At 44.2% G+C, this 23422-nt stretch overlaps 1 protein-coding gene across 5 annotated transcripts in view; it reads right to left on the reverse strand.

Moving 5' to 3' along the window:
* Window positions 1-23422, reverse strand: part of LOC106563726 (bifunctional heparan sulfate N-deacetylase/N-sulfotransferase 1) — a 139074-nt gene that overhangs the window by 60632 nt on the left and 55020 nt on the right. For 4 of the 5 annotated variants that reach the window (XR_014379475.1, XM_045690149.2, XM_014129548.3 and 1 more), the window contains one exon: window positions 2878-3833. Coding sequence is in view for 4 of the 5 variants with exons in the window: in XM_045690149.2 (XP_045546105.1) it covers window positions 2878-3432 (555 nt within the window). In the remaining variant the exon portion in view is untranslated. Of the gene's footprint in view, window positions 1-2877; window positions 3834-20188; window positions 20390-23422 lie in introns of those variants that run through there. The other variant, XM_014129549.3, reaches the window with a different exon arrangement.

Consider the following 23422-nt stretch of genomic DNA (forward strand, 5'->3'; position numbering starts at 1 on the left):
GCCCTGCTCTAGTGCTGGGATCTAACCTGTAGTTCTAACAGCCCTGCTCTAGTGCTGGGATCTAACCTGTAGTTCTAACAGCCCTGCTCTAGTGCTGGGATCTAACCTGTAGTTCTAACAGCCCTGCTCTAGTGCTGGGATCTAACCTGTAGTTATAACAGCCCTGCTCTAGTGCTGGGATCTAACCTGTAGTTATTAACAGCCCTGCTCTAGTGCTGGGATCTAACCTGTAGTTATTAACAGCCCTGCTCTAGTGCTGGGATCTAACCTGTAGTTATAACAGCCCTGCTCAAGTGGCGGGATCTAACCTGTAGTTATAACAGCCCTGCTCTAGTGGCGGGATCTAACCTGTAGTTATAACAGCCCTGCTCTAGTGCTGGGATCTAACCTGTAGTTATAACAGCCCTGCTCTAGTGCTGGGATCTAACCTGTAGTTATAACAGCCCTGCTCAAGTGGCGGGATCTAACCTGTAGTTCTAACAGCCCTGCTCTAGTGCTGGGATCTAACCTGTAGTTCTAACAGCCCTGCTCTAGTGCTGGGATCTAACCTGTAGTTCTAACAGCCCTGCTCTAGTGCTGGGATCTAACCTGTAGTTATAACAGCCCTGCTCTAGTGCTGGGATCTAACCTGTAGTTATAACAGCCCTGCTCTAGTGCTGGGATCTAACCTGTAGTTCTAACAGCCCTGCTCTAGTGCTGGGATCTAACCTGCAGTTATAACAGCCCTGCTCTAGTGCTGGGATCTAACCTGTAGTTATAACAGCCCTGCTCTAGTGCTGGGATCTAACCTGTAGTTATAACAGCCCTGCTCTAGTGCTGGGATCTAACCTGTAGTTATAACAGCCCTGCTCTAGTGCTGGGATCTAACCTGTAGTTATAACAGCCCTGCTCTAGTGCTGGGATCTAACCTGTAGTTATTAACAGCCCTGCTCTAGTGCTGGGATCTAACCTGTAGTTATTAACAGCCCTGCTCTAGTGCTGGGATCTAACCTGTAGTTATAACAGCCCTGCTCAAGTGGCGGGATCTAACCTGTAGTTATAACAGCCCTGCTCTAGTGGCGGGATCTAACCTGTAGTTATAACAGCCCTGCTCTAGTGCTGGGATCTAACCTGTAGTTATAACAGCCCTGCTCTAGTGCTGGGATCTAACCTGTAGTTATAACAGCCCTGCTCAAGTGGCGGGATCTAACCTGTAGTTCTAACAGCCCTGCTCTAGTGCTGGGATCTAACCTGTAGTTCTAACAGCCCTGCTCTAGTGCTGGGATCTAACCTGTAGTTCTAACAGCCCTGCTCTAGTGCTGGGATCTAACCTGTAGTTATAACAGCCCTGCTCTAGTGCTGGGATCTAACCTGTAGTTATAACAGCCCTGCTCTAGTGCTGGGATCTAACCTGTAGTTCTAACAGCCCTGCTCTAGTGCTGGGATCTAACCTGCAGTTATAACAGCCCTGCTCTAGTGCTGGGATCTAACCTGTAGTTATAACAGCCCTGCTCTAGTGCTGGGATCTAACCTGTAGTTATAACAGCCCTGCTCTAGTGCTGGGATCTAACCTGTAGTTATAACAGCCCTGCTCTAGTGCTGGGATCTAACCTGTAGTTATAACAGCCCTGCTCTAGTGCTGGGATCTAACCTGTAGTTATAACAGCCCTGTTCAAGTGCCGGGATCTAACTTGAAGTTGCGGTAGCCCTGCTTGAGTGCTCTGGGACCAGGCAGGCTGGGCGAGGCCACTTGGTCCCAGTGTAGTGGTTCTAACAGGTGGGTGTTCACTTCAGAACCAACCAAAGAGAATTAGGTAGGCGGACGTACTGTAGCAGCCAAGCAGCTGAGTCCCACTCCCACTCCTGGTGAATGTGCTGAGCCATGTTCCAACGGGGCCATTATCAGCTGAGCTATCAGCCATGACAGCAGGGTAGCAGCCAACCACAGCATGGCAAACAACCACAGGCACAGGCTCTGTATACAAACCTCTGTGTGTGTGTGTGTGTGTGTGTGTGTGTGTGTGTGTGTGTGTGTGTGTGTGTGTGTGTGTGTGTGTGTGTGTATTATACTGTACTCGCTGCTCTTGGAGGTAGATGACACCAAGGCGGAACCTGCCCGCCTTTTAGGCAGCTGGGAGTCATTTAAAAATTAACGAGCGCATATTTCATTCAGAAACTTTTATCGCAAATCACAGAATTCCCCCTCGGATTCAGGGAGGTACACATTAGGAAAAAAATTACTATTTTATTTAGTCATTTGACTATGTGGTTACATAAACCAATCTAGGTGTCTATTTTCTCTAAACCTGACCTCCAGCAATGCATGCATATCCCAGAGAGGGAAAGGATATTTAGTGCTTAGGTCAGGAGGACGTCTTCTAGTCTATGTGGTGATTGCAGCCTATTGCAGACAGAGGGCCAAGGGCAGAGTCAGGGTGAAGGGGACTGATGAGTCTAATTCACCATGATGGGGTCAGCCTGAAGAGGTGCTTAAGCACAAAAAGATTTGGGGCAGCAGGTAGCCTAGTGGTTAGAGCGTTGGGCCAGTAACCGAAAGGTTGCTGGATCAAATTCCCAAGCTGAAAAGATAAAAATCAGTCTTTCTGCCCCTGAACAAGGCAGTTAACCCACTGTTTCCCGATAGGCCGTCAATGTAAATAAGAATTTGTTCTTAACTGACATGCCTAGTTAAATGAAGGTTACAGCAACATCTGACAGACACAATCAGTACAAGTGCCCCTAGTATTCAAATGAGTAATTTCTATAGCTTCACAGGCATCTATATTTTACCACTGTTTACACAGCTGATTAAAGATAATACGGGATCGGTGTCCTGGGCTGAAATCAGTGACTGGCTCTCATCTTAAAAGAAGCCTATAAAACCCACTGCATACTAACCTTAAAGAAGCCTATGATACCCACTCCATACTCCACACAGTACTTGTCCAGCAGGTCTCTGTTCCAAGCATCCAGGTTGACGTACTTCAGGATGTTCTCGTAGATGACCAGCGTGAAACGGCCTCGGTCCTTGTCTGTCAGGGTGGGCATGTCCCCCTTTCCCGGGGCCATCTCGGTTCGGTAGAGGAAGCGGCCAGACTCCAGGATGGCCACAATGTCCTGTCCCAGCTGGGAGTATAGGCTCTCCACAAACACCAGCACCACAGGGTCAGTGCGCAACGCATCTGAGGGCCTGGCCGTGCGTGGAGGGAGCGCCCGGGAGGAGGTGGAGGGTGTGGCGGCACGGCGGTCGTCCCAGTCAGCAGTGCCCTCCTCCGGCCCTCCCATACCCCCCGCCGCCGGCTCCAGCTCCCGCTTGACTCCGTAGAGGAAGTAGGCAGAGACCAGGACGCTCACCATGCAGAAGAGGAAGAGGAGCAGGAGGCTGGTCTGGAGAGTGAGGGAGTGAGACTGACGGAAGAGCCGCCGGAGGCGACCGCATGACGGCAGCAACATCACCCCGCACAGACTCAGTCCGAGTGCACGGCGAAAACAATCAGATTGTAACAGTAGTTTTGGAGGTGGTAGAGATTCCTCTTCAAAAATACAATAGGCTCCTCCACATCACGCACTCATGTCACCATTGCCGAGGGGTGGTGGGAGCAACATAGGCAGGGGACACCATCAGTGTGGGTGGGTGGCTCTCTGGCAGACAGGGATGTGTGCCTTTAACCCATCCACCTGCCCCCTGCCCTCCCCACCCCCCGACACCGCTTAAGCTCTAAATCCTGGGGCTCTCTACAGGACTTGCAGAAGGACAAAGGTGGTGACGGAAGATGGTTCTCTGGGGTCACACGGGTAGTCCAGCACAGTGCTGCTCTTCCAGCAGGTCATCCCCAAATCCTTCTCCTGGAGACCTGGAGGACAAAGACAAATATTCAGAGATTAGAACAGGACTGTTCAGTGTTCCAGATATACACAGAGATTAGAAAAGGACTGTTCAGTGTTCCAGATTTACACAGAGATTGGAACAGGGCTGTACATTGTTCCAGATTTACAGAGAGATTAGAACAGGGCTGTACATTGTTCCAGATTTACACAGAGATTAGAACAGGACTGTTCAGTGTTCCAGATTTACACAGAGATTAGAACAGGACTGTTCAGTGTTCCAAATATACACAGAGATAAGAACAGGTGAGGATCTGCAGTGAAGAAATGGGAGAAACTCCCCAAATACAGGTATGCCAAGCTTGTAGCATCATACCCAAGAAGAGAGGATGCTGTAATCACTGCCAAAGGTGCTTCAACAAAGTACTCAGTAAAGGGTCTGATTACTTACGTAAATGTGATATTCCCAGGTTTTTGTTTTGTTTCTAAAAACCTGTTTTTGCTTTGTCATTATGGGGCATTGTGTGTAGATTGATGGGGGTGATTTGCGTAACAAAATGTGGGAAAGGTCAAGGGGTCTGAATACTTTCCAAATGCACTGTATGTTATGGGATGTATTGACATTATGGACAGTATGTGAACAGAATATTTAGTATATTTGTAGGATAGAATAGTATATATACACAGCAATAGTTGAATTGGGTAGCATTGACTAGAATACAGTATATACATATGAAACAAGTAAAACAATATGTAAACATTATTAAAGTGACCAGTGATTCCATGACTATGTAAATAGGTCAGCAGCCTCTAAGGTAGCCGGCTAGTGACTAAGTTCAGGGCAGGGTACTGGGTGGAGGCCTAGTGACGACTACTTAAAACTGATGGCTTTAAGATTGAAAAACAGCTTCCGTCTCTCGGTCCCAGCTTTGATGCACCTGTACTGACCTCGCCTTCTGGATGATAGACGGGTGAACAGCCGTGGCCCGGGTGGTTGATGTCCTTCATGATCTTTTTGGCCTTCCTGTGACATCGGGTGCTGTAATTGTCCTGGAGGGCAGGCAGTGTGCCCCCGGTGATGCGTTGGGCAGACCGCACCATTCTCTGGAGAGCCCTGCAGTTGCAGGCGGTGCAGTTGCCGTACCAGGTGGTGATAAAAGCCTGACAGGATGCTCTCAATGGTGCATCTGTAAAAGTTTGTAAGGGTTAGGGGCCAAGCCAAATTTCTTCAGCCTCCTGAGGTTGAAGAGGCGCTGCTGTGCCTTCACCACACTGTTTGCATGGGTGGACCATTTCAAAATTGTCAGTGATGTGTACGGCCCCATCGATGTGGATGTGCTCCCTCTGCTGTGCCCTGAAGTCCATAATCAGCTCCTTTGTTATGTTGAGGGAGAGGTTATTTTCCTGGCACCACTCTGCCATGGCCCTCACCTCCTCCCTGTGGACGGTCTTGACATTGTTGGTAATCAGGCTGCAAACTTGATGATTGAGCTTCATTTAGTTCAGTTACCTTTGATTTCTTGGATACAGGAACAAATGGTGGACATCTTGAAACAATAGGGAGAGATTGAATATGTCCGTAAACACTCCAGCCAGCTGGTCTGCGCATGCTCTGAGGACGTGGCTAGGGATGCCATTGTCGTGTCTTTGGCTATGCCGGATTAAGTGATATGACATACTATTCTATAAAATAATTTCTCTGTAATTCATATTACCCGATTAAGCTAATCAGGTGAATGTAATTAACTAGAAAGTCGGGGCACCACGAAATAATGTTTATAGAGCCGTTATCTTCTGAATAAACTCTTAAAACCTCTCTTGGGTAGGGGGGCAGTATTTTCACATCTGATGAAAAGCATGCCCAAAGTAAACTGCCTGTTACTCAGGCCCAGAAGCTAGGATATGCATATAGTAGATTTGGATAGAAAACACTAACGTTTCCAAAACTGTTAAAATAATGTCTGTGAGTATAACAGAACTGATATGGCAGGCGAAAACCTGAGAAAAATCCATCCAGCAAGTGGAATTATTTTCATGTGGCTGTTTTTCAACTCAATGCCTATAGAGAACCCAATGGGTCAGGAATCAAGATTGCAGTTCCTATGGCTTCTACTAGATGGCAACAGTCTTTAGACATGGTTTCAGGCTTTTATTTTGAAAAACGACAAGTAAAAATACATTTTTGGTCAGAGGAAGTTTGCAGACCTGATTTGGCGCACTTCCGTGAGCACCCTGTTTGTTATTTTTCCTTTCTATTGAAAACGGTATTGTCCGGTTGAAATATTATTGATTATAAAGACAATAAACAACCTGAGGATTAATTATAAACATCGTTTGACATGTTTCGCCGAACTTTACCGGAACTTTTAGTATGTATTCGTCTGCCTGTTGTGACCGCCTTGGAGCCATTGGATTACTGAACAAAACCCGCCAACAAAATTGAGTTTTTGGAACATAAAGAGGGACTTTATTGAACAAAATTAACATTTACTGTGTAACTGGGAATCTTGTGAGTGCAACCATATGAAGATCAAAGGTAAGTGATGAATTTTATCGCTATTTCTGACTTTAGTGACTCCTCGACTTGGCTGGTAAATGTTTGTAAGCTTTTTTACACGGGGCGCTGTCATCAGATAATCACATGGTATGCTTTCACCGTAAAGCCTTATTGAAATCTGACACAGCGGCTGGATTAACAAGAAGTTCATCTTTAAGCCGATGTATAACACTTGTATATTTTATGAATGCTTATTATGTGTATTATGAATTTGGCGCTCTGCAATTTTACCGGATGTTGGCCAGGTGGGAAGCTAGCGTCCCACATACCCTAGACAGGTTAAAGACCGAGTAATCTTTTACATCAATAGCAGTCAATATTTAATCGTCACTTTATTCTGTCTCATCTGAAAGTTGTAAATTCTTGGTTATCTTCACGAACCCTGGCTAACAAGTTGAATCAGCAATACAAAATGTGGTTTAATTATTTATTTACTAAATAATCACACAGAATGGATCATACATTGATTATAAATTCTGTCAAAGAAAACGTCCCTGGTGGACGGAGCCGACATGACGGCTGGTTACACAAAGGAAAGGGGTTGGGTTTCAATGAAAGAGCGGGAAGACTGAGGAGCAAAGGGAGAAGCCATGTCTCTATCGGGCCGTAGGCAGCTACTCTATCGTAAATCCAGAATCTTATGCATTCTAAATAACCGCCCATTTGGAAAAGGAAAATGCAATAAATATTTACTCTGAGCTGCGCTTCGATCGGTTGGTCGTTGATGGGAGGCCGGGGTGTCCTTTGAAGAATGTCTGAAGGTAGAATGGATACAATGGATACCGTCTTCTTGTGGTAGATCTGATACTCTGTCCGTCCTCTCCTAGCCCACATCTACAGTTGCTGCGCTAACGCGACGGCTAGGAATTATCACTACTTTAGTGAATAAGAGTTCAAAGTTCATACCAAGTTTCCATGCTATATGCTCATGCTATATTCTGGCTGGTATAGTCGAAATTCATCCTTCCGGCGTGTAGGCCGTCACCTTCACATTGAAATTCGATGCTAATTTCGTTAGATAACCTAAGGTTGGCTTAGTTCTGTAGGTGGTATTTGACCTTTCAACGTGGGGACCACAAGTCCACACGTCCTTGGAACAGGTTATTATCTGAGCCCTTTTAACGTAGGACCGTCGCCCTAACGTCCTCGGAACAGGAAGTTACATTTTCGTAACAGGGCTTATATAGTAGGGGAGAGAAGGGCATGTTTCATAATTTATAACCGATGTCTGTTCACATGGGCAGGGCCACTGAGTTGAGCATAGTTCACTCATGAAAACCCAATTCTCTCATTTGGAAGCTAAAATTACATTTAATCTTTTCACAAATAGTTTCATATTTAAACATTTAAATTGCACAACAATTCCATGTGAATCTGATGTGTAGAATGTCAATGTGTAGACTAGAATGTGTAGACGTTCCAGGATACAGTTTATGTCGTCCTATCATCAGTAATCATGTCTCAGACGCCAACTGATCTGGCATCATATTCATTTAGTACCAACGCATATTTTCAGCTGGTTGGATTACCGAAATATGGTTCCGTTCCCCCACCCTTTTGATGTTCCCAGGCTCTCTCTCAATGTTAACAAATGGATTTTCAATAGTCACATCGGTAGAGTAGAGAGAGGAAAAAGGGGAAAGGTATTTATGGGGGTCATAAACCTCCCCCCCAGGCCAACGTCATGACACCGTCTGGGCCGGCAGCCCTGTGAGGGTTAACACGCTTAAATATCTTACTTACATCGGCCACTGAGAACAAGAGCCCACAGTCCTCGGGAGCAGCCCCCGTCGGTGGAACTGCGTTATCCTCAAAACGGACGAAGGTGGTGTTTAGCATGTCCAGGAGCAAGACGTCTGTGGTCGCGACGTGGCTGGTTTTCCCTTTGTAGTCTGTGATTGTCTGGAGTCCCTAACACATACATTGTGTCTGAGCCGTTGAATTGCGACTCCACTTTGTCTCTGTACTGTTTTGTCTGTTTGATTGCCTCGTGGAGGGCATAACTGCACTGTTTGTATTATAGGGAAAAACATTCCCTATACCGCTCCTGATGAACTCACCGTGTCAGTGTATATGTCAATGTTATTCTCAGAGGCAACCCGGAACATATACCTGTCCGCGTGAGCAAAACAATCTTGCGTCCATACAGAAATGGTTTGTCAAGATCGTTGTGGATGAACTTCTCTGGCCTGCACAGAGCCCTGACCTCAACCCCATTGAATTTGAACGCAGATTGCGAGCCAGGCTTCATCTCCCAATATCAGTGCCCGACCTCCCTAATGCTGGTGGCTGAATGGAATCAAGTCCAACATATAGTGGAAAGCCTTCCCAGAAGAGAGAATGCTGTTATCGCAGCAAAGGGGGAAAAACGTCATATTAATGATCATGATTTTGGAATGAGCTGTTCGACGAGCAGGTGTCCACATACTTCTGTAGTGTATCTTCAGACTGTTTTACATATATCTGCTAATTGAAAGGCTTCTGATCTCTACTGAACAAAAATATAAAAAACAACATGCAACAATTTCAATAATTTTACTGAGTTACAGTTCATATAAATGCAGTGTATATGCCTCATCACAATTCTAACTCGGAGATCTACGGACAGTTCCTTGAACTACACGGTACAGTTTCTGCACTGTCAGCTGTGGGACCTTTCTTTCGAATTCATGTCCAAACAATTGAATTGGCCACAGGTGGACACCAATCAATTTGTAGTGACATCAAGGATGATCAAGGAAATTGGATGCACCTGAGCTTAACCTGTTGGGGATAGGGGGCAGTATTTGCACGGCCGGATAAAAAACGTACCCGATTTAATCTGGTTACTACTCCTGTCCAGTAACTAGAATATGCATATAATTATTAGCTTTGGATAGAAAACACTCCAAAGTTTCTAAAACTGTTTGAATGGTGTCTGTGAGTATAACAGAACTCATTTGGCAGGCCAAAACCTGAGAAGATTCCAAACAGGAAGCGCTCTCTGACTATTTCTTGGCCTTCTTGATCATCTCTAACCAAAACAGGGGATCTCTGGCATAACGTGACATTTTCTAACGCTCCCATAGGCTCTCAGAAGGCGCCAGAACGTTGAATGATGACTTTGCAGGCCATGGCTGAAAAACAGTAGCGCATTTGGATAGTGGTCGATCTGAGGACAATGAGACTGGAGGCGCGTGCACGAGCCGACACCATGTTTACTTTCTTTCTCTTTGAACGAAAACAATGACTCCCGGTCGGAATATTATCGCTTTTTTACGAGAAAAATCGCATAAAAATTGATTTTAAACAGCGTTTGACATGCTTCGAAGTACGGTAATGGAATATTTTGAATTCTTTTGTCACGAAACGCGTCGGGTGCGTCACCCTTCTTTACCCTTCGGATAGTGTCTTGAACGCACGAACAAAACGCCGCCATTTGGATATAACGATGGATTATTTGGAACCAAACCAACATTTGTTATTGAAGTAGAAGTCCTGGGAGTGCATTCTGACGAAGAACAGCCAAGGTAATCCAATTTTTGTAATAGTAATTCTGAGTTTGGCGAGTACCACACTTGGTGGGTGTCAAAATAGCTAGCCTGTGATGGCCGGGCTATCTACACAGAATATTGCAAAATGTGCTTTCACCGAAAAGCTATTTTAAATTGGACATAGCGAGTGCATAAAGGAGTTCTGTATCTATAATTCTTAAAATAATTATGTTTTTTGTGAACGTTTATCGTGAGTAATTTAGTAAATTCACCGGAAGTGTTCGGTGGGAATGCTAGTCACATGCTAATGTAAAAAGCTGGTTTTTGATATAAATATGAAATTGATTGAACAAAACATGCATGTATTGTATAACATAATGTCCTAGGAGTGTCATCTGATGAAGATCATCAAAGGTTAGTGCTGCATTTAGCTGTGGGTTTTGGCTTTTCTGTAATAGCATTTCTAAGGTATTTGCAATATCGCGCCACAGGACCAACACTGGCTGTTGAGTAGGTGGGACGCAAGCGTCCCACCTAGCCCATAGAGGTTAATTTGGAGTGTCATAGCAAAGGGGTGTGAATACGTATTTAAATTAGGTTTCTGTATTACATTTTCAATACATTTGCTAACATTTCTAAAAACATCGTCATGACTCTCCTGTGAAGATCTGAAGGATCAGAGGGAGAGGGGCGACGTTGGCCATTTTATGACAGTCGTAAATACCTTGTAGAAAATCTGCCTTTGGGCTTTGCAGGATAGAGGGGAAAGGAGATTCCTCCAGCCAAAACTACAACACCAAAAGGCTGGATAATGAAACAATATTTCTGTAATCCAAACATTGGGAATGGTCCGTGGGTATTTGAAGAATAACCATGTCCAACAGTAGTTGTTTTGTGATATCATAAAGGATGGTATAACTAAATACCTGTACCTCTACAAATGTGACATCTGATAACTGGGATGTATACATCTAAATGTTATGGAACTTAAATTATTAAATATGAAACTTTTTGTGAGAAGATGTAATGTGATGTTAGCCTTCTAACCTCTCTGGGCTAGGCGGGACGAATTCGTCCCACCTACGTAACAGCCACTTGAAGCCTGTGGTGCGATTTTCAAAACCTTAAAAATCCTATTACTTCAATTTCTCAAACATATGACTATTTTACAGCTATTTAAAGACAAGACTCTCGTTAATCTAACCACACTGTCCGATTTCAAAAAGGCTTTACAACGAAAGCAAAACATTAGATTATGTCAGCAGAGAACCAAGCCAGAAATAATCAGACACCCATTTTTCAAGCCAGCATATAATGTCACCAAAACCCAGAAGACAGCTAAATGCAGCACTCACCTTTGATGATCTTCATCAGATGACAACCCTAGGACATTATGTTATACACGGTCAGAAACAGACTCCACGAGGGTGGTATGAGGGTCCGACGTCCACAGGTGGGGGTTGTGCTTACAGCCCAACACCGTGCAGGACGTTTGGCATTTGCCAGAGAACACCAAGATTGGCAAATTCGCCACTGGCGCCCTGTGCTCTTCACAGATGAAAGCAGGTTCACACTGAGCACGTGACAGACGTGACAGAGTCTGGAGACGCCGTGGAGAACGTTCTGCTGCCTGCAACATCCTCCAGCATGACCGGTTTGGCGGTGGGTCAGTCATGGTGTGGGGTGGCATTTCTTTGGGGGGCCGCACAGCCCTCCATGTGCTCACCAGCGGTAGCCTGACTGTCATTAGGTACCGAGATGAGATCCTCAGACCCCTTGTGAGACCATATGCTGGTGCGGTTGGCCCTGGGTTCCTCCTAATGCAAGACAAGGCTAGACCTCATGTGGCTGGAGTGTGTCAGCAGTTCCTGCAAGAGGAAGGCATTGATGCTATGGACTGGCCTGCCCGTTCTCCAGACCTGAATCCAATTGAGCACATCTGGGACATCATGTCTCGCTCCATCCACCAACGCCACGTTGCACCACAGACTGCCCAGGAGTTGGCGGATGCTTTAGTCCAGGTCTGGGAGGAGATCCCTCAGGAGACCATCCGCCACCTCATCAGGAGCATGCCCAGGCGTTGTAGGGAGGTCATACAGGCATGTGGAGGCCACACACACTACTGAGCCTCATTTTGACTTGTTTTAAGGACATTAAATCAAAGTTGGATCAGCCTGTAGTGTGGTTTTCCACTTTAATTTTGAGTGTGACTCCAAATCCAGACCTCCATGGGTTGATAAATTGGATTTCCATTGATTATTTTTGTGTGATTTTGTTGTTAGCACATTCAACTATGTAAAGAAAAAAGTATTTAATAAGATTATTTCTTTCATTCAGATCTAGGATGTGTTGTTTAAGTGTTCCCTTTATTTTTTTGAGCAGTGTACATATATATATATATATATATATATATATTTTTTTTTTTTACACAAGTATTCAGACCCTTTGCCATGAGACTCGAAACGGAGCTCAAGTGCATCCTGTTTTCATTGGTCATCCTTGAGATGTTTCTACAACTTGATTGGAGTCCACCTGAGATAACTTAAATTGATTGGACATGATTTGGAAAGGCTGCTGCTGGTTAGAATGCCTGCACCTTGTTTTTTTTTGTCTTCTACAAAGCACCAATTTTCAGAGGATAAAGCTAAAACAAACGAGAGCTTGTTCAACAGTCGGAAAGGGCTGAAGCGACAGGGTGACAAGATCCAGCGTGCTTGGGGATGGATCCAGTCAGGCACCACAGATCCATTAATATATGTAAAGAGTGGAAAAAATTAAAGCCTTGGGGATAAAAAATTAAATAAAAACGCATGAATACCAAAGCAAAGCAACAGCACAAAAGTACATTTATAAAGATGAAAACACAGGCAACGGAAGGGAGAAGGGGGCCAGGGAGAAAGCCATTTCATCACTTCAAAAGGGTGTTGGGAGCAGAGCATGTGAAAGACGCCAGAGTCGTCTTCCCTTTGGTGAGACACAGCTGTTCATGTTCTAGTCCGTTAAGGCTTGCACATATCGCAACGAATGGGGATCTAGCGTTCGTCTGATGATAGTTCAGCTCGCTGTGTTTCAGGGACCACCAGCTGTAGACCTCTGGCTGCTGGGGTTTTTCATGTGTTTCTACATGTAAAATCGGTGTGCACTTGGCTTTCAAATTTCATTGAGGTGCTAAGTATTCTTGGCCAGCAAACACTATTGGTGTGTGAGCCCTTAGCGTGATCCAATTTCCCCAATCAGGAATTTGAGGCGGGCAGGGGGGGGGGGGGGGTTAGCTTTAGGGAAGCAAGAAAGAAAAATTCCATAAGGGGTTGCAAGGATGACGTGCAGGCATTTGAGTCCTTAACCCCACTCCCGGCCCCCTCCCCAGTCCCCACACCCAGAGTCTGAGCTCCAACCACAATACCCATCACTTGGCTCCCATTGTGGCAGTGAGAGGGAGGTGAAGACCTGTCACCATGTCATCTGGGCCAGGATTAGAGGGACGGGGCTCTGCTATTCATCCACAGGGTATTTAGCCCACCCTTTTAAATGTGTAAAGGATTATGAAAACCCACTATAATTCAGATGGCAATGCATTTGTCAAGTGAAAGAGGGGAAAAACCCAATAAACATGAAGCACTAAAGCTGCTGTGTCATAGACAGTATGATTCTACTGTCTGTAATACAGGGCTGGGCTACACAAGATTAGCTAGCTAAAACAGGAGTTTGATTAAATCCGTGTTGATGTTTTTGATGGTGGCCTGGTTTAATGTTGGCAACAAAAACAGGCAAGACAGGGTGGTAAAGGTGGCCACAGCAAGCTCAACTGGGTGCAACAGGCACAGCTCTCAGAAACATTCAGGAAGCAAGTGGTTGGGAGAGCTAACCGTATCCTAGGCTGTCCTGATCACCCCCTTCTTGACGATTTTGAGCTCCTCCCCTCAGGTTCGTCGTTTTAGACTTCACAAACTCAAGAGCAACAGATGGAAGAACTATGTTATCCCATAAGCTTTCTGAATCTGCACATGAAATGAAATCATGTCTAATGCTGCACTTTTGCACAATGACCGCTCCTTTTTTTATTGATTTTAAGAACGTAACCAATCTCATTAGCTGCTGTATGGCTGACACCGTTTTTAATGTTTTTATTGTTGAACCCTGACTGAACAACATTTCCCAATTGGGACAATAATGATAACTTGAAAACACATAAAAAGTGTAACGTTTGAATATCTGTGTTCTTCTATGACAGTAGAGACAAGTGACGAGTCGGAGCGGCCTCTGGCAAATAGCTGACAAAAGAACAGATTGTATTCACCGCTCCTACAGATCAACAAAAACCCAGCTTTTCCCTGACATCATGTGTCTCATCTGAGGAACTGAATACCAGGCTGAGATGAAGGCACATAGTCTTACAAGACAACAGTGCCAAAGGATTTGAGGATTCTTTTTTTGTTCAATGTACCAGACAAAAAAAATGAATGGAGGGAGGAAAAAAAGTTGTCTTCCTGGCTGGTATTTGATTCTTGTGTGTGTGTGTGTGTGTGTGTGTGTGTGTGTGTGTGTGTGTAGTGATGAAACTCGATCCCAACTTCAAGAAAAATGAAAGTTTTAGTAAAAACAGCCTGAGCAACATTAATGGGTTCGAGTAGAGACTGGCTGTCTGGGTCACCAACACACTGCTCACTTCACCACACTAACAAATTGCTTTTGTGTCACAGGTTTCAAAAGCCTCTGCAATGACACACCAAACATGCGGAGGTGGTGTAAAATAAAAGTAAGAAGAAATACCAGTCCAGGACTGCAAAAAAAAAAAGTGGGAAATTGAGGACCTTGACATGTAAGAATACCTCACCAACTCCCATGCCAGACAGTCCCACTATTTGGTCGCAGTCAGGGGACTCTGACAGATGTGTGAAAATGAGCTGTGGGCATCTGGGAACAAACACAAACTGCCATTTTTTAGGATTTGCGTCATCACACATCTTGCTCTCAGGGCATCACATACAGTGGCTTCAGAAAGTATTGATGCCCCTTGACTTATTCCACATGTTGTTGTTAAAGCCAGGAATTCAACATGTATCAAACATATATATTTCTTCACCCATCTACACACAATACCCCATAATGACAAAGTGAAAACATGTTTTTAGAAATGTTAGAAAAAGTATATTAAAAATCTCATTAAGATAAGTATTCACACACATTTGCTGTAACACTTGAAATTGAGCTGTGCCTACAATTTCCTTTGATCATCCTTGAGATTTCCCAACAACTTGATTGGAGTCCACCTGTGGCCAATTCAAGTGCTTGGATATGATTTAGAAATTAACACACCAGTCTATATAAAGGTCCCACAGTTGACAGCGCATGTCAGAGCAGAAACTATACCAAGGAATTGTCCGTAGACCTCTGAGATAGAATTGCGATGAGGCATATATCTAGGGAAGGGTATAAAACAATTTCTAGATTGTTTAAAGTTTCCAAGAGCACAGTAGTCTCCATCATTGGGAAATGCAAAAAAAAATAAAAAAATAAATGGAACTACCCAGACTCTGCCTAAAGCTGTCCGACCAAACTGAGCAACCGGGCAAGAAAACCCAACGACCACTGACAGAACTACAGACATGACAGCACACCTGGAGTTAGCTGAAAAGGCAAGTGACAGCACACCAGGAGTTAGTTGAAAAGCCACGTGACAGCACACCAGGAGTTAGCTGAAAAACCACGTGACAGCACACCAGGAGTTAGCTGAAAAACCACGTGACAGCACACCAGGAGTTAGCTGAAAAACCACGTGACAGCACACCAGGAGTTAGCTGAAAAACCACGTGACAGCACACCAGGAGTTAGCTGAAAAGCCACGTGACAGCACACCAGGAGTTAGCTGAAAAGCCACGTGACAGCACACCAGGAGTTAGCTGAAAAGCCACGTGACAGCACACCAGGAGTTAGCTGAAAAGGCACATGAAATACAGATCATAAGGCAAAAGATTCTGTGGTCTGATGAGACAAAATATTTACTCTTTGAGCCTGAATGCAAAGTGCTATGTCTGGAGAAAACCAGTCACAGCTCATCACCAGTCTAACACCATCCCTACTGTGAAGCATGATGATGGCAGCATCATTCTATGGGGATGCTTTTCAGCAGCAGGGACTTTGAGACTGGTAAGGATAGAGGGAACAATGAATGGAGGCAAATACTGGCAAATCCTTGAGAACCTGCTTCATAGTGCAAACGACCTTAGACTGGGGTGAAGACTTATGTTCCAACAGGACAATGACCCCAAACATAGTCAAAGCAATGCTGGTATGGCTTCAAAACAAGAATGTGAAAGTCCTTGAGGGGCCCAGCCAAAGCCCAGACTGGAATTCCAGAAAAACTTGAAGATCGCTGTTCACCGCCGCTCTCTATCTCAGCGATTGAGAAAATCTGCAAGGAAGAAAATCCCCAAATCCAGATGTGCAAAGCTGATAGACATACCCAAGATGGCTCAAAGTTGTAATCACCGGCAAAGGTGCTTCTACAAAGTATTGACTCAGGGGTGTGAATAGTTCTGTAAAAATGTATTACATTTTTTATAAACTAGCAAACATTTCTAAAAACATGTTTTACTTTGTTTTTCCCGCACTCTAACCCATAATGACATGACAATCAATTGAATCCATTTTGAATTCAGGCTATAACAACAAAATGTGGTATAAGTCAAGGGATATGCATACTTTCTGAAGGCACTGTACTTTATGCATCAAGTGTTCCTACCTCGAGAGACAGATATGCTCCTAGCCCTCTGACCCAGACACATAGAGTACAGGGAAAAGTCCTTTCAACAAATTAGCTACAAGCTGAACCATTAAGCATCACCTAGTTGATTCATGTTCAACAAACAAGGAATACAGTCTTTAATGTGGCTATCAAAATGTGGACAAGAAATCATATTCTAATATAGCCCTATTTTAATTACATTATGTCATCGTAGCCTCAGGTATGTGAGGAAACCTATCGACTACCCTTATTAAAGCAGTTCAAATTGTAACACCGTTGCACCTAATCAAACATGTTGTCAGACTAATACATGGGCAAAGCTCTTAATGTGCTGGAATTACTGGTCATCCAATTCAACCAATCAGTGGGATTTTATTGGAAAATATAGACAAGAGAAGAGGCTAGAATGTAAAGTAATCTTCAAAGCTTCTCGAGTTCCTCTTCATCTGTCACTGCTTCTTCAATATTTTTCTTTCTTTGCCTTTTCAAAGCACATTTGGACAGAGAAGATCGGCTACTGAAAAAAAAGGAGTGCCTCAACAACTGGGAATATTAGTGAGCCACTGATTGGAGCGTAGGCTCATACACACCAGAACCCTTCCTGTAATGAGCACCGTGGGTAACTGCGCCAGGGGCTTGGGCTACAAGACGATCCCTGGCTGCCGGCCCTGGGTGGCTAGCCTTGCAGGACTGCTTTCTCTCAGTCTCAGGCAGCCCCAACTTTAGATTCACCGAGTGTACCCAGGCCTAACCCCATGGGCTCGGTGCCATTTCACATTCACAATGACAGACATTGTTTGGAGCAGATGATGACTGCCTGTGAATCCGGTCCTTGCTCAGGCATGAGGGGTTAGCAGACTGAGACTAATGCAGGTTTTCATGGCCTTCCCTTCCCGCCTCCACTCTTCTCCACTGTACACCTAAAAAGAAGTCAGGGTGGAGTTGGGAATATTGAAACAGAGGAACAGGTTGGCTCATGGGGTTTGGTGGAAGTAAGATGGAGGAGCAACATTTTATGTTTATTTTAACTTGTTCCAATGGTGGAACAAGTTCCCTCACGACGCCAGGACAGCGGAGTCAATCACCACCTTCCGGAGACACCTGAAACCCCACCTCTTTAAGGAATACCTAGGATAGGATAAAGTAATCCTTCTAACCCCCCCCCCCCCCCCTAAAAGATTTAGATGCACTATTGTAAAGTGGTTGTTCCACTGGATATCATAAGGTGAATGCACCAATTTGTAAGTCGCTCTGGATTAGAGCGTCTGCTAAATGACTTAAATGTAATGTAATGTATGTTAAAGCTCAGAGGAATACAGACAATATGAAATACCTCTTCAAAAACCAGATGTGGAGGACACCGATGTTTCCTGTTCCAGCTGTTCATGTGTTGCCTTATTGCAGTAGGCCCTACATGCAATCAAGCTGTCTTCAAACTGCCAAGTTCCTTCCAGAAAATTTAGAGAAAGGAAAAAGTGGAAAGTTGGTATAGAGCAAGAAATATGCTCATTATGGCATGCTAGACCCTGATTATGTTCCATTAGTCAGCCTCTGTATCTAAGGTACTGAGATAGTTAACCAACTGGTGGGAGTCTTCAGACTAACTACCATCATCACTGAGGTCGGTCTCATTTCACTTGAAGTCGTAAATGTTCCTGAATCACCATAGCGTTTGACTGTCTGGGGTATGGGTTAGAGACTATGGTTTAGGTTTACAGATTGACTTGTCTAATTAGCATTGGATAGGAATCACACCGGTTGCTAAGGCAATCCAGGTGATAATAGCCATTACAGAGGGAACCATGCTTACTGGATAACATAGGCTAGATTATTTTATTTGTAATAAATTAGTAAACCTGTTTTTCCTTTGTCATTATGGGGTATTGTGTGTAGATTGATGAGGGGGAAAAAACTATTGAATCCATTTTAGAATAAGGCTGTAAAGTAACAAAATGTGGAAAAAGTCAAGGGGTCTGAATACTTTCCCAAATGCCCTGTTTCTATCACAGAGGGAGGGACAGGACAAAGAGAATCTTCCACATGGATGACCTAAGTTGAGATACTCGGTATACCTTAGAAGTCTCACATGGGCGAGAAATCGGTTTCTGACAACACATACATGAAGAACATAAATATTGCTTTCTGTGGGACAGTATCAGTACCGCACATATGAAAGAGAACACTAACCCAAAAGCTGTAGCCTCTCTGTTAAGTAAATAAGGTAAGGACAAACAACATTCATCAAGAAAGAAAAAAATGGGGCTAAAAACAAGCATTGGTTGGTTCAACGGTTTCAGTCACCGTTTCCAAAGGAAAAGCATAACCACAGCCTTCTTCAGAAAGCAGATTTCAAACGGCGTCTAATCAGACACCAAAGTTCCCCTTCATCAGAATTTGAATTAGTGCTGGAGAGCTGGCAACTGCCATCCGTGAAAACAGACACTACAAAACTCTGACGGAGATGAATCAGAGAAATGCAATCAGGGGCGGATGTAACATGACAATGAGAAGTAAAACACTAAGTTTAAAAGCGCCACTGCTTTGTGACAGCCCTGAATCCGTTTGACTGAGGAGTTTGAGATCCTTAGTGCTGATGTTCTATCTATCACACAGGAGCATTTGTCTGTGAAATGTAATATGCCATGAATGTAGAGCACCACAAACACTAGAGTGTGTCAACTTTACCATGGTAAGACTGAAAAATAAGATTAAAATCCTAACACCGTGGTCCTCTCTTCTCTCTTATTAGTAGGCAATAAAGGTCAGTCAGAACCCAAATGTTGTTCAGTTCACTGCCTTCATTCAGTCATTAGTTTATTGCAGTCACAATTCTTGCTTGCTAAAACTGTAAAATATTATTTTATGCACAGATTAAGGGGTACCATGAAATGGTACACGGAGAAGCAATTTTCAAAACCAACAAGCAAGACCACTGAAAATACAACCAATATCCATTCAAATGCTGTGAGAGAGAATCATATCAGAGGCATTCTTCAGGCCATCCACCACATTTTCTTCATTTTTTAAAAACATTTTGTCATTTAGCAGACACTCTTATTCAGAGCATTCGTTTTCATAAATCTTTTCCCATACTGGTCCCGCAGGGGAATGAAACTCACAACCCTGGTGTTGCAAGCGTCATGCTCTACCAACTGAACCACACGGGATTAATTGCACAGCATACCAATGAATGGGGTACTGGGATGGTTCACCTCTGTCTCAGAGGCAGAGTTAATACAAAACATTAGCAATCTGAAGGGCCTAATCCAGCACAATCTGGGGAGGGTCAGGGAAGTGTAATCCTAAATCTCTAATCCTGTTTATCTAGACTGGACCAAATGCGCAAACAAGTGGCAGATGAATGTACAGACATACAGAGCAGTGACCACAACTTGGTGTCCAACATGGACTACTGCATTGATGGATCCAGAACCCATTTTCAGTAAACCAAATTAAATCTGTCCAAGACATCAATGTGAACCAGTGAATAACATTTATGTCAATATAGCCTCAGCCTACAACGAGAACACAAGTGCCTATCCTATAAAACCATACAATCCCATTTCTTATCGATGGAGCCACTCTGAAGGAAAGTGTCAGCCACAGTACCTTGTGAAGCGTGTCCATCCTGTGAAGAGAACTATCCTCCAGGGCCCTCTAGCAGCCTGTGTGTGTGTGTGTGTGTCCCTGCCAGGATAGCCTCTGTGCTCCTCCAATCTCCACTCTGCTAGCTAGGGCTGCTCCTACCGCTACAGGCGCTCTGCTCTACTCTCAGAGCTTCAACTCCACTTCCCCACCATGCTCAGCTCTGTCTGAGCTCACACACAGCTGCTTACGTCTGGTGATGAACGCACAGTCCACCAGCCAACCCTCTGCGCCAACCCAGCACAAACTGTACCACTACCATCACACCTGCTGTGTCGCTCCAATCCCTCTGCCAGCCCCTAGAGAGTACTTACTTGGCGAGAGCGGGTGCACCCCCCCACCCACGCACTGCATGACCAGTGTTTGGGGTGAGCTGCGAGCCCACCACGCTGCTTATCTAATGTGCGTTTTTGTCCGCGTGCTAATCTCCTGTTTCACTGGGACGGCGCTAACCCCATGAGCTGTACCCCTGACATAATCCCCCCATGGACTGACTCCGGCATGAGGGTAAGGGGATTACTTCCTGTTTGGAGGTGTTTGTCTCCTGACATTAAAAGGAAGGGAGGGCGGGGGACAGGGGAAAAGTCTGTGTTTTCAGAGATAAAGACTGAGGGAAGCTGTGGGTCTAAATCCAATATGATACACCACTGCACGCCGCAATGTAGTTTACTTCCAAAGCGCTTCTGAAGCAGCACAGATATGAAACATGAAAAGGCCAGTAAACTGAAACTGTAACAGTCTCTCCAGAATTCCAGTTGCGTCCAACAACCACTTAGCGTTCATAAAATGCATAATTTAATTGGGTTTCACTCAATCCATCTGTGATTACTGTACATTAAAATATTGTGCCCACAGATGGCCTTAAAGGCAGATGGGTAGTAAGACCGTAGGGCCGCCCGATACAGGAAAAAAACATTACATTTCGATATACTGGTAACTGTCAAAATAATGGAAACACTTGAGTAAAATTAGCAATACAAAGTACATTGAAAGCAGGTGCTTCCACACAGATGTGGTTTCTGAGTTAAAAGGTTAAGCAATTAACATCCCATCATGTATAAAATGCTTGGCAGGCCATTATTTTGGCTACAATGTTATGCACCCATCCACAGGGCACGAGTGGTCACAATGGTTTGATGAGAATGAAAACGATGTAAACTATCTGCCATGGCTGTCTCAGTCACCAGATTTCAACCTAATTGAACACATAGGAGATTCTGGAGCGGCGCCTGAGACAACATTTTCTACCACAATCAAAAAAACACCAAATTATGGAATTTCTGGTGGAAGAATGGTGTCGCATCCCTCCAATAGAGTTTCAGACACTTGTAGAATCTATACCAAGGCACATTGAAGCGGTTCTCGTTCGTGGTGGCCCAATGCCCTATTAAGGCACTTTGGGCGGCAGGTAGCCTGGTGGTTAGAGTGTTGGGCCAGTAACCGAAAGGTTGCTAGATCGAATCCCCGAGCTGACAAGGTAAAAATCTGTTGTTCTGACCCTGAACAAGGCACTGTTAGTAGGCCGTCATTGTATATAAGAATTTGTTCTTAATTGACTTACCTAGTTAAATATTTTGGCGGTTACCTGGGCGAACTGTTGAAATCCTAGAAAGAATGATAATATTAAAGAAGCAAAGTGAAATCTTTCTTGTTTGGAACAATCTGTTGACAGCACTGAAGCAGCCGCAAGAGTAGAGCGGGAGAGAGATAAGAGAGAAGACTGATGGAGAAAACTGACCAAAACGGACATTACACGGGGCTCTGTGGCGTTTTAAAAATATTTCATGCGATATACACTACTGGTCAAAAGTTTTAGAACACCTACTCATTCAATGGTTCTTTATTTGTACTATTTTCTACATTTTAGAATAAAAGTGAAGAAATCAAAACTATGAAATAACACATATGGAAACATGTAGTAAGCAACAAAGTGTTAAACAAATCAAAATGTATTTTATATTTGAGATTCTTCAAATAGCCACCCTTTGCCTTGATGACAGCTTTGCACACTCTTGGCATTCTCTCAACCAGCTTCACCTGGAATGCTTTTCCAACCGTCTTGAAGGCGATCCCGCATATGCTAAGCACTTGTTGGCTGCTTTTCCTTCGCTCTGTGGTCCGACTCATCCCAAACCATCTCAATTGTATTGAGGTTGGGTGATTGTGGATGCCAGGTCATCTGATGCAGCACTCCATCGCTCTCCTTCTTGGTCAAATAGCCCTTACACAGCCTAGATGTGTGTTGGGTCATTGTCTTGTTGTAAAACAAATGATAGTCCCACTAAGCCCAAACCAGATGGGAGGGTGTATTGTTGCAGAATGCTGTGGTAACCATGCTGGTTAAGTGTGCCTTGAGTTCTAAATAAATCACTGACAATGTCACCAGCAAAGCACTCCTACACCATAACACCTCCTCCTCCATGCTTCACGGTGGGAAATACACATGCAGAGATCATACGTTCACCCACACCGCATCTCACAAAGACACGGCGGTTGTAACCAAAAATCTCAAATTAGGACTCCAGACCAAATATCAAATTTCCACTCGTCTCATGTCCTTTGCTCGTGTTCCTTGGCCCAAGCAAGTCTCTTCTTATTCAAGTCCTTTAGTAGTGGCTTCTTGGCAGCAATTCAACCATGAAGGCCTGATTGACACAGTCTCCTCTGAACAGTTGATGTTGAGATTCGTCTGTTCCTTGAACTCGGTGAAGCGTTTATTTGGGCTGCAATTTCTGAGGCTGGTAACTAATGAACTTATCCTCTGCAGCAGAGGTAACTCTGGGTCGTCCTTTCCTGTGGCGGTCCTCATGAGAGCCAGTTTCATCATAGCGCTTGATGTTTTTTTGCGACTGCACTTGAAGAAACTTTCAAAGTTCTTAACATTTTCCATATTGACTGACCTTCATGTCTTAAACTAATGATGGGCTGTCGTTTCTCTTTGCTTATTTGAGCTGTTCTTGCCATAATATGGACTTGGTCTCTTACCAAATAGGGCTATCTTCTGTATACCACCCCTACCTTGTCACAACACAGCTGTTTGGCTCAAACGCATTAAGGAAAGACATTTTTAAGAAGGCACACCTGTTAATTGAAATGCCTTCCAGGTGACTACCTCGTGAAGCTGGTTGAGAGAATGCCAAGAGCGTAATAAAGCTGTCATCAAGGCAAAGGGTGGCTATTTTTAGAATCTCAAATATA

This window comes from Salmo salar, chromosome 11 (assembly GCF_965601325.2).
Source record: "Salmo salar chromosome 11, fSalSal1, whole genome shotgun sequence".
NCBI classification, from domain to species: Eukaryota; Metazoa; Chordata; class Actinopteri; order Salmoniformes; family Salmonidae; genus Salmo; species Salmo salar.